Below are 12,724 nucleotides of genomic sequence, written 5' to 3'. Positions count from 1 at the left end.
CAGGAACACTCAGTAGGGAAATACCTCTGTAATTCTCACATTCAGTTTTATTTCTCTTTTTATATGTGGGTACTATGAGAGCTCTACTCCAATCATCGGGAATTCGCCCCTCTGTCCAGGCCATCTGAACTATGAAGTGCAGCCACTGTGAGACTTTTATACCACCATACTTCAGCATTTCTGGTTGAATATCATCTACTCCTGCTGCCTTTCCACATTTCAAGCCTTCGATGGCTTTTTTTACTTCAAGTATGGATATGTTCTGCCTCCGTAGTGCAATTGGAAGAACGATGGTACATCGCACCCTTCGATTGGAATAGGCCTAGTTCGATTCTCGTCATGATGGGAAGAATCTTTATATGGACTTTTTCAGTTAATGTGAGTTAGCCAATATCATACAGAGGTAGCAGGTTTTTTTTCTCCCAGAAACTCGGGTTTTTCATCCTGCATACAGACAAATTGACCCTTCAGAACACACGCAATTTACAGACAAAAAATACTAGTTGTGGTAGTGGTGAGCGGTAGATGGCATTGGTGGAGATGATTGGTAGTAGAGGTTCAGTGTAGTAGTGGAGACAGTCATATAGTGAGTGTCCTCCTCCGATGAGTCTATTCGGTCTCCTTGGAGGTGTCACAAATAATAATAATAAATGTAATCTGACTGTCTGTCTGAGTGTTTTTTTACCACTGTGCTATCACTGCTTGTGTCATTTAAAATTTTTCGAAGTAATTACATGTCACCTTTATCATCTCTAACTCCTTTTACAGCACTCTTTCCTCCATTTCTAAGCTTCTTCAACAACCTCCAGAATATCTTACCACCTTCTTAATAATTATTTTCTATGTTCTTGCCAAACTCCTCCCATGACTTTTGTTTAGCTAATTTTACACAGTATTTAGCTTTCTTACATTTGTCTCTGTATTCTCTCAGAGCACAAGCTGACTTATTTGCCAGGAACTTTTGATATGCTTTCTTCTTTTCCTTCACTGCCTCTTTAACTTCCTGTGTCCACCAGGGAGTTCTTTTTCTATCCTTGCAAACTACTTCACCACATACCTCTCTGGCTGAATCAATCAGTGTTTTCTTCAAGGCTTGCTACTGAATCTCCAAGGTTTGGTTGCTGTTCTCAAACTCTCATTTTTTCTTCAATAATCTTTGTGTATTTTAGTCTACTGTTCACATCTGAGAGCTGCTCAACTTTTATTCTCTTTAAAACTTTCTTACATGTTATTCTTTTCAATATGAAATTCAATTTTATCCTGTTCAAGACTAAATAGTGATCACGTCCAATTTCAAATCCTCTGCACACACACTGGTGTCCTGCACCAGGGAGAAAACATCACTATCAACAATAACATAGTCAATGACACTTTTCTTAATCCTTGCCTCTTTTCTCCATGTGAATTTGTGCACATTTTTATGTTGGAACATTTTGTTAGTAATAACCAGTCCATGTCCTGAGCAGAAATACAACAGGTATTTGCCATTGTTATTAGCTTTGCTCTTTTCTCCGAATTTTCCCAAAATATTTTTGTATGTCTGACAATCATTTCTTACTCTGCTATTTAGATCCCCAACAAGGACCAACTTTTCCTTTTTCATTGTCATATGCTTTTTCTAAAGCATCAAAAATTTCCTCCACTTCTACTTTAGTAGAACCTTCTGTGGGACCATAGGCACAAATAAGTCTTATTGTCCAATTCCCCATTCTGATATTTGCCCACATCACTCTACTTGAGATTGCCTGCCATTCAAGAAGATTAGCCTCGTATTTTGTGTTGAATACTATGGCTACTCCTTCTTTTCCTTGATTGTCATTTCCTGAATATAACATTTTGTATTTATTGTTCAGAAAGATCTCACCAGTTTTTGTCGTTTTGTTTCAGTAATCCCTATTATGTCGATCTGGTACTTATGTAATTCCTCAGCTAGCTCCATTTCTTTGCCATTCAGGCTTCTTTTGTTGATAGTACCGATCTTTAACTTTGGTTATGTTGAGTTGGGGTGTGCTTTCAGATTTGTTTCAGTAGTGACTTTTTGCTTTTCGCCCTGGTTCCCTGGCAAAAATAATGGGGGCCTTGTTTAACCATGCGATGCCCCAGCCGGCATGAAATTTTGTCGTGTTGTACCATCATTTTGTATATTAGTTTAAGCCAATAAGAATACAATTTGGTCGGCTAAATCCCAAATTGCCAGCCCATCTTCATTCATTCGGTATCCAGGCAGATACCCAACAGGGTGCACCACAAGAAGGTAAGGATTGGACATTAGGTCAGAAGCCCTGGTCAGCTCTCCACATTCCTTTAAAGGCTATGTGGACGTCTCCTCTCAGTTATACAGCTTTGACCCTTAAGCACCCATTTCATAATTAATTTAATACTTTAATTAATTTTATAACATTTAATAATTAATATATTAATTATTAAAATAATCAATGTTTTAATATTAATTAATTTTAATTAATATTAAATTATTATTCATATGAAGTCAATTATTTTAATATAGTCACAATTGCATAATTTTACAAAATTGAAGATAATAAAAAAGTTTGTTCTATATTGATGGAATGCATCGACTTACTTTGATGGTACCTAGAGCTGGCCCTGATTCAAAATAGTTGATTACATGAGTCCAATTGAAGTTCTCCTGAAAATAACAGGTTATATTTGGAACTAAAGTTTGTATATATTATTTATAGTATTAAACATAAATATTAGTGAACAGTGAAGCTTTTTTCATGTGTTTCTGAGCATTTTTGGTATTATTTTATGGTGCTCTCAGTCGTTAGTGCAGTTTATTGAGAGTAGTGGAGTGGATACCTGATAGTCCACATTTCAACTCTTTTCCAAATTGTATTTTTGGTCAGTTCTCAAACATGGATTCATTTCTTTGCTTTTTAATCTTCTAGGGAATCCTAATTGGCTCATTGCATTCATGTATTTTGGTCTCATTTTGTGCTTTTTTTCCTTTTTTTTTTTAAAAATATTTTCCATGAACTATCTGTTTTGATAAGCGATGCCCTTCTAGCTAAGTGCTGAAACATTTCCCCCTGCATCAGTCTTTTAAGGAACTTAATGATTCTGTCATATCTCCCCCCTTTTTTTTTTTTTTTAATCAGCCAACTCTTGAAATTCACAAACCCTCTATACATCCTCATAGGGAGCATTTCATAGACTATTCACCTTTGGATTTTCTCCTCCACTTCCTTGTCCCCAAGAAACTCAGGCGATCAGACCTGAGCACAGTAATCCAGATGTGGTTGTATCAACACTTTATAAAAAGGAATGATAACTCCCTTATCTCTGCTTGTTAGAGTGTGTTTTTCAATAAACAAGTAATCCTGTGAACTACCCTGGCTACTTTAGCTATATGCCCTCTAAACTTAAGCTCTCTACCTACTACTATCCCCAAATCCCTAGCTTCATCAATTTCCTGGATACAGTTCTCTCACTGTGATACACTGTTGTAATCTTTGTATTTCAAAATGCATAACTTTAGATTTTCAAACATTAAATTGGCATCGATTGTTTTGCCTGTATGCGCATGCGCACACACACACATGAGAGTGGTCTGAAAAGTTCTTAGCCTCAACTGTAGATCGTGTCACTATCGGCAAGATTTTTTTTTTTCTAAGTTGGTAACATCTGTCATAAGCATCCATGTGAAATTGCAAGTCATTCTATCAAGTAGTTTGTTTTATACAGCTGTCTGAAGCAAAAGTGTTGTCTGTATCCTCTCTTGAAATGGATAAAATTGAGTATCATGTGGTTATAAAATTCTTTATAAAAGAAGGTTTAACGCCAAAAGAAATTCATTCAAAGTTTATAAAAGTTTATGGGCAACCTTCTCCTTCGTTTTCGACAATTAAGAATGATCTGCCAAGTTTAAACATTGCCGTACCAGCATTGAAGATGTTACACTTTTTGGATGTCCTTCATGTGGATCAACACCAGAAATCATTGATCAAGCGAAATCATATGGCATTGGATTATCAGCAAGTCAAAGTGTATGAAATTGCTGAGACTACAGGCATGTCAAAAGAACGCATAGGATATATTTTGCATGAAGAATTGCAAATGAAAAATCTGCGCAAGATGAGTGCTGTGCTTGCTCACAGCAGATCAAAAATGCACCACTCGCATGAAAATCTCTGCACAGTGTTTGGAGCATTTTAACAAGAATAAAACTGATTTTATGCATGATTTATTAATATTAATGAGACTTTGATTCACCATTACACAATATTAATATCCAAACAGCAATCAAAACAGTGGACAGAAGCAGGTTGTTCAGTACCAAAGAAGATAGTCAATTCCATCAGCATTAAAGGTCATGGCATTGGAGCATTGCTGGAATAAATGTACTAGTCTTAAGGGAGATTATGTTGAAAAATAAGAATAATTTTGTAACTATAAATCCTTTATTTCATTGTTAAGCCGAGAACTTTTCAGACTAACCTCGTGTGTATATACAGTAAACTCTCGATTTAATGGGCTAAGGGGGTGTCCGTTAAATCGCGAATTTTTTAAAATAAAAATATCTGTAACATACTGCAATTTTATCAATATTAGCACTGTAATAACACACAATTTTCACACTTTTAGATAAATTAATATTCGATGTTGAGATGCTTGGTTTAGGTAATTCTGCTGTTTTTTTTTTTTATTATAATTAACTCCCTAAAATCATGAATTTTCACGTGATATATGGACCGGAAATTTTGTCCATTAAATCGAGGGTTTTTACTGTGTGTGTGTATAAATTCATTAGACAATTTAATGATTTAAAAGTAGAAAACAACAGAAATTGTCTAAATCTGTATTGTCTTCCTCTCATCAAGATTATAATAATTTTTTCGTTGTCATTTTCATTTAACTTACCTTCATCGGTTACCATCTCGTGAATGTAGAAAAAGACATTCTCAAAGAATGTATGTGTGTATATTGCATACTTCAGAAGTAGAAAAACTTATACAATACAACATCAGTACTTTGTGTGGGATGTAGTTGATGGTCGAGAGTTGGAGGTTATAGTTGGTGATTCCACAGAAAAGAGAGAGGTAGATGGAATAAAGGAAGAAGTGGAGAAGCAGGGTCACTCTGTTTGCAGCTGAACTGAAAAAGGATGTAAGGCATCTGATGCTCATGTTTTAACAGACTGAAGTGGAGGAAAATTATTATAGTTGGTTTGGTGGAGTAGTGGCTGTAGAAAATCCATAGAGCTGAAACAGTTCATCATTATTAGGGAGTAAATTGAGTTAGTGGAGGGGAGAGGGCATCTATCATCCATATCACTCTCCTCAGGACAGCATTGAGAATTTTTAGGGAGTTTTTATGTCCATCATCCCAAATATATGAACAGTATACTTAGGCTGGATGGATGGATTTGGGATTTGTATTGCATAATGTTAGTAACTAGACAGGTAAAAAAGGTAAAAATTGCAAAGAGAATAGAGTGGTTTTTAGAATTTTGAGAGTTGTAAATATAGCAAATGAATGTTACTGACTAGACCAAGGAAACCTTAATTAAATTAGAGGAGGTCAAAAGCAGAGGATTCTAAATTTGACATTCTCAGGCAACCCGTGTCTGATCTCACAAAAGCATAGGTGCTATCCTTTTGGCATGAAGAATCATGCAGTATGTAATTTGGAAAGTGTAGATGGACTCTGCTGATGTGGCAACAGTTTGAGTTTCTGTCAAGAGGAGGATGTCTGTAAGTGATGGTGAACCTCATTTATATTGGCATTTATGCCATGGCTGTCGGTGAAGTGGATCTGAAAGTGATTTTTATTTGGCCTATTTTGTTTAATTTGTCCTTTCTGTTTAAATTGGTTTGGGAGTGAGGTTTAATCATGGTGACACTATCATTGTTTATTATTTTTGTAATTGATTATGAATTTAATGAAAGTGTAGTAGAGACATACGATGAAAGGAGATAGACTCTTGAATGTGACACCCATGCAGAGAGTGACCAGTTCCCTTGCCATAATGTGGCCTTGACAGTGCTTCCCATATACCACCATTCCCTCCCTCCCCCCCTCTCTCTCTCTCCAGACATTACCTGGCAGAGCATGTGGCAGTAGGATTTTGTGACATTTAACCAGAAATCCTCCTGACTCATTGCTGACAGGTTTGGGCTCATGTACTGTACACCCACAGGTGCGAGACCCTTCTACACTTCTGTTCATGACAGAAGAAAGAGAATCCATTCTGATAATAGGGTAGTCAATCCACCTTGTAGGATGAGTTTATTATTACAGGTCGGAAAATTAGCTTTTCTTTTATGAATTCTAGTTTTTAAAATAGTAACTATTTTGCTTGTACAACAGTTGGAAACTTTTATTTATAAAGCACATAATATATGTTGGTGATAAATTTGTATGTCGCTTTATTTCTTTCTCCCCTTCAACATGAATTGACTCTTCTTGGCAATCTGCCAGCTCCAGTTCTATGAACTGTGGGTGTACAATACTCTGGCCAATGGTCTACGGCACCATGATTTTTTACTGAACATTCAAAATGGAGGAGATTTTTTGTTGGGGCTTTTAGTATATTTGGCATACTCTTGAAGGCATACTCATACCGCATGGAAAAGAGGATGCAGAGAATAGATCTACCATCATGCTTCACAATTCACCATCTCTGCTACCATCTACTACTACAACACAGTATTTTTACCTATTTGCTTGTTATGCTGAATGAAAAACCCAGTTTTCTGGGAGAAATAAACTCTTCTACTTTCATGTGAGACTGGCTAACTCACTTCATGTAATAAAAAGTCCATATAAAAATCCTCATCATGACAAGAATCAAACCCAGATCTTTTCCAGTCATAGGACACATGCCCCATCATTCTTCCAACTGTACTATGGAGACATTTAAACTTTACCTGCAGATATGTTGATGAATCTCATCAATCATGTTACATACTATGAGAACATGATGGATGCCAGTTCTACTGAACATTTCCCCTGTAAATATCTGTTGAAAATATAGCATGCAAACTGTCTAATGACTTTCCTGACTGAAGCATGTGATTCACTGTTCCAGTTAGGAGTTCAGGGTAATTTGCCTTCGCAGGAGTAAGTATGCTGTAGGTGAAGAATTCATTTTTATGGATGTAATGCCACACCACATTGTACACGAGCAGTGGAAATACTTCTGGAGACCAAGGATATTAATTGAATTGAGTAGCCAGCATGCTTCCTGGATCTCAGCCCCATAGGATATATTTGAGACGGACGCTTGAAATTCCCCAGAAAACTAAAGGCCTTGTTCTGAAGGAGGAATTGGCCAGTTTTCCTCAAGAACTTTTAAATCACTTGGTGCTAAGGATGGGTATGACATTGAGAGAGAGGTATCACAATTCGGGATGGACATATTCCATACTAAAATGTCTCTCTGTACAGTTTTCTGTAAGCTGTACATTAATTCCTTAACAACATCCATCGGAAATTTGTAACTTTTGCAAAAAAAAAAAAAAAAAGTATTGTAATTTAATTTGTATGAAATTTATAACACATCTTTTGTGTTATATAATATACTAGTATGTTGGCAATAAACTTGCATTTGGCTGTAGTCATGAAAAATTTTCCATGTATGGGTAAAAATGTAGTTAGCCCTTAGCTTTTGGATACTAGTGTACTATCATGCGTTCAGGGATCGATTTTATATTTACTGTGTGTGTGGGGGGGGGGGGGGGAATAAAGCACCAGCAAGAATTTTTTTATGAAAATGTGATATATTAATTGTACACACACACATCTTATAATGTATAGACTATTATAGACTTTAAAGATATCTTTAATCTGGGTTCACAAATTACCTTTAGCATATTCATGATATTTATGGCCTCTCATGGGTGCAGTTCACAAAAAAAAAAAACTACTACCCGATTGATTTGCTTGCTATGCTTAGACTCAACAGACTTTTTCTTTCAGATCTCCTCCTAGACCAAGTCCAGCTAGTGTAACATATTCTGATGATGAAGATGTCAAAGGCTATGATGAAAACTGTGACAGTAGTAGTTTAACAGAAAAACCTTCAGAAATCAGTTCTTCGGATTCACAGGTAACTTTACATTGTTTGTCATTTAATGCACTGCTATGTCATGAATATCTCTATTTATGTACCACCCAGTTATCTATGAAAACAGTGAAATCCATGAGAGAAATGTATTAAAAATTCAGACTTAAATCTACAAATATATGAGGATAATGATTATTTTCTACATTAAATCTAAACATGAAATATTTGCTCTGTCATTCATGCTTTCACATCTCAGTATCAGTTATCTGAGAATTGGGTTTCTATCTCACCTCTGAGTGGGCAAATTCTAAGGCAGGATGCCTCTCCCCTTCTTTGCAAACCAGGCGAATCAGTTCAGACGTACACAGTTTGACTGGGATAAAACAGACTATGGGCACAGGCTTATCTTATCAAAATTAAGCTTCGGAACAGTCCTGGCTACTGAACTTAATAGAAGTAATCACTCACTATAGCAAATCCATAGTGTCTAAGAAAGTGGGTAATTTGCTGTACTGAATTTCTTTTAGCATAACATTGTATCTATGTAGGCCTTGGTTGGGACTTTTCAGTAATTTGTTATGTGTAAGAGAGTCTACTGCCCTATAGAAAGATATGATGATAGACATTCATATATAGAAAAATAATTATATGTTCAGGTTAGACAAAATAATTTTATTATGTATTTGAATGAATGACTCCATACAACAATCACATGCCTCAAGATATTAATACAAATTAGTGAAGTGTACTCTGTGCAAATCGTCCTTTCTGGGGTGGGGATTGAGACTTTTGTTATAGTTTCATTTTTTTTTTGTCTTTTTACTATTGATTTTCATATCAAATTTGTTGCATAAGTTATTCAGTATAAATAAAGAGTTTGAATATATACATTTCTGGGTTTAATATATCATTTTGACACCAGGTTTAATGCTGCTTTCTTTTGTAATATTTATCTATAGAAATGGTGAATACCAGAGGGGCACATCTTTCAGTTCTAATTGTTGCTTTACAACTTAACTAAAGGTTATTTATTCTGTTTATTATCCCATTTACACAATATAACTATATACAGTATTTTGAAGAGTTTTTTGATCACCACCTTATTCTATGCCATATCCAACTCTACAGAACTTAAATAAATATAGATTTTTGTTATATTTACATGATTTCTTGACTTTGCCTTGAAGTGAAAAATCTTGTCCTCACAAATCCTGTTTGGCTTCTCTTCCACAATTTTTCTTAGCTTCTTTTTACGTATATACTTGCAGAAATATTACCTGGAACACACACAGTAGGAAAATTCCTCTGTAAATTCCCACATTCAGTTTTATTCCCCCCCCCCTTTTTTTTTTTTTAAATATAATTGAGTACTATGAGAGCTGTATTTTACTCATCTGGAATTTGGCCTTCTTTGCCCATGCCTTAATTATGCAGTATAGGCATGTTAAAACTTATATACAACCATATTTGAGAGTTTTTGATTGAATACCATGTACTCCAGTTATCTTTTCAGCTTTCTGAGTTTTTCTGCCTCGAGTATTGATATGATTGCATTCTACTATTCCATCACTGTTTAAATCATTTGACAGGCTTTCAGATTATTTAATGCAGTTATCGAGGATATCTTCAAGTGCTGTTACCTTTATCTCTCATACCCTATATTGTAAATTTTAATTCATCTGCTCATTCTGCAGAGTTAGATAAGGGGGAATAGATATACCGGTATCCAAGCCATTTAACAGAATTCCACATGTGAAGTTATTATATAAACACTCAGAAGGATCATCATCATACGTATCAAGGAAGGCCTAGTATGGCCGGTTCCGGCCTTAGAAGTCATTGTTGAATCGTTTAAGAGGACGTCCTAGTTTTCTTTTTCCTAATGGCTTGTACTTTAAGGCTTGTTCTGGTAATCTTTCTGTTTTCATTCTTTGAACGTGTTCCATCCATCTATGTTTATATTTTTTAATTTTTTCAATTACTGGTTCTTGGTTTAATTTTTCATAATATCTTCGTTTCGTTTATGATCAAATAGGGTATACTTTGCAGTTTTTCTCATAAACTTCATTTCTGCTGCTGTTAATCTTTGTCTTTTTTGTTTTATTGTCCAGATTTCGCTTCCATACATTAAGACCGGTAGGGCTAATGTATTGTATACTTTTAGCCTGGTTTGTTTTTGAACTAGGTTTGGTTTAAATATAGAGTTAATTACTCCTGTTATTTTTAAATATTTTGCAATTTTTATGTTTATATCTTTTTCATTTTCATAAGTGATCATACATCCTAGGTAGTTAAATGAATTCACCTGTTCTAAGATCTTGTTATCTAATACTATTTTAGTTCTTGCTGGATCTTGTCCTTTAAAGGCCATAGTTTTTGATTTTTCTGTTGATATTATCATACCATAATCTTTGGATATCTCATTTAGATTTAAAATAGCTTTCTGTAAGTTATCTTCAGAATTTGTAATTATTATTTGGTCGTCTGCAAAGAGGAGAGTGTTTAAGTTAACTGTAGGTGAAAGTTTAATTCCTTGATGTAAATTTTTACTCCATTTTATTATTATTTCATTTAAGTAGATATTAAAAAGAGTTGCTGAGAGGGGACATCCCTGTCGGACCCCTTGGTTTATCTCTCTTGTATATGATAGCTTGTGATTTCATCTTATTTGTATTTGATTATTTTCATATATACTTGTGACAGCTTTTAGGATATTATTTGGTATTTGTCTTTCTTTTAATATGTTAAATAATATGTTTCTTTTAACTTTGTCAAATACTTCTTCAAAGTCAATAAATGCAATATGTGTTTCTAAATTATATTCTCTTCTTTTCTCTATTATTAATTTTAGGCAGAAGGCTGGGTCTATACATGATCGTCCTTTTCTAAATCCATTTTGTACCTCTAGAATAAAGTTTTCGGAATATTTCATTAGTTTGTTATTTAAAATTCTGTTGTATATTTTGTAACATGAATTTAGTATACTGATACCTCTATAGTTTTTAGGGTCATCTCTATTACCTTTCTTAAAGATAGGAATCACAATTGCTTTTTTCCATCCTATTGGGGGGATACCAGTTGAGTAAATTTTATTTAAAAATAATAAGAGTCTTCCTTTGAATCTTGTTCCTGCGTATTTATATAGTTCTGAACCTAGCTTATCTTCTCCAGGTGATTTTCCGTTTCTTGTTTCTTTCAGGCTGATTTCTAATTCTTCTTCAGTTATTTCCTTTTCATTTTCGTTAATTGTTTGCCAGTTGTCTTTTTTAAAATATTTGTCTGTCCACAGTTCTGTGTAGTAATTTAGAAATTCTTCTAATTTCAATTCAGTGTTTAATTTTATGGTTTCTTTGGTATCTGCATTTAGGTGTTTCAAAATCTTATATACATTGGGCCTTATTTTATATAAATCATGTTCTAAATTAGAAACAAATTTATTCCATGATTCTCTGTCTTTTTCTGAGTTCTCTTTTAGCTATGGCTCTTATTCTTTTATATTCTATTTCATCTTCTAATCTTTTACTGCTTAACCATTTGTGATAGGCTTCTTTTTTCTTTTTGATTATTTCTTTGATTGTATCATCCCAGATCTTCAGTTTTTTTTTCTTTTATTGAATTTTTTGGTCTTTCCTAAGCTTTCATTTGCTGCTGCATTTAGTATCGTTTTTATATTAAGCCATTCTATTTCTATTTCTTCATTTTGTTTTATTTTATCTAGATACTGGTTAATTCTTTGTTCATATAGCCATTGTACATTTGTGTCATTCAATAGTCTAGTTTTATAAACAAATGTTTCAATTTTTCTTTCTGTTCTTGTTACTTGTAGCCATTTAGGTGGTAATCGTAATTTTATTTTAACAAGGAAGTGGTCACTGCTTATTTCATATCCTCTGTGAACTCTAACATCTAGTGAAAATTTTGATGTCTTTTCATTTAATATGAAGTAATCTAATATTGATTTCCATCCTCTTGCTGCCCAAGTATATTTATGTATGTCTTTATGTTTATAGAAGGCTGACTCAGAAGGATGGGTATGCAAAATCAACTTGTGACTTGAATAGAAAGTTTACTGACAGTGCAGTATAGAAATGCTGAGTCTAAGAGAAAGTGACCAGTATTGTACCACCTGGTTCTGTACTTAGGCCATTAACTTGTATATTAATAATTGGGGATGGCCTAGAGGATGATATTCGATTGTTTTCTGATGCTACTAAGTTGGAGCAAGTGATAAGAGACATATCTGATCGAGAATCCCTGCAAGATGACTTTTTAACTGACTAATTCTCTGAACAAATCAGTTTAATGTGTGCAAATGTGAGTTTATATGTTATAAATAAACAAATTGCATACAAGCTATCATGTTAAGTGGAGTTTGCTAAAGTGGTCAAGTCATTACATCAGATAACTGCACCATTTAAGAGAACACTAACTTGTTAGAAAAAAATAACTTATTCTCCCACTGTAAAGTAACATCTGGACCATTGTGTGCAGATATGTTGCAGTTGAGAAAATCCAAGAGGTAACCAAGATGATAACTGGCTTATGGAATTGTATATATGAGAACAAATTGCAGACATGTGGTCTTCAAAGTCTGAGGACTAGAAAGAGAAGAGGAGATTTGATGGAAACATACATGCTGAAGGAATCTTACAGTATAGACACAAGTAAGATTTTGCAACTTATGATAATCTGCTG

At 34.3% G+C, this 12,724-nt stretch overlaps 1 protein-coding gene across 1 annotated transcript in view; it reads left to right on the top strand.

The window, feature by feature from the left end:
• Positions 1-12,724, top strand: part of sdk (sidekick cell adhesion molecule) — a 496,543-nt gene that overhangs the window by 464,034 nt on the left and 19,785 nt on the right. The window contains exon 36 of the mRNA XM_090407513.1: positions 7,942-8,071. Coding sequence (XP_090263639.1) covers positions 7,942-8,071 — 130 coding nt within the window. The remainder of the gene's footprint in view (positions 1-7,941; positions 8,072-12,724) is intronic.

Source organism: Typopeltis vanoorti, chromosome 17, assembly GCF_054136105.1.
Source record: "Typopeltis vanoorti isolate ZY-2024b chromosome 17, IOZ_Tvanoo_1.0, whole genome shotgun sequence".
Lineage (NCBI taxonomy): Eukaryota > Metazoa > Arthropoda > Arachnida > Uropygi > Thelyphonidae > Typopeltis > Typopeltis vanoorti.
The sequence above is the reverse complement of the archived record's forward strand: the minus strand, read 5'-3'. Positions and strand labels throughout refer to the sequence as shown.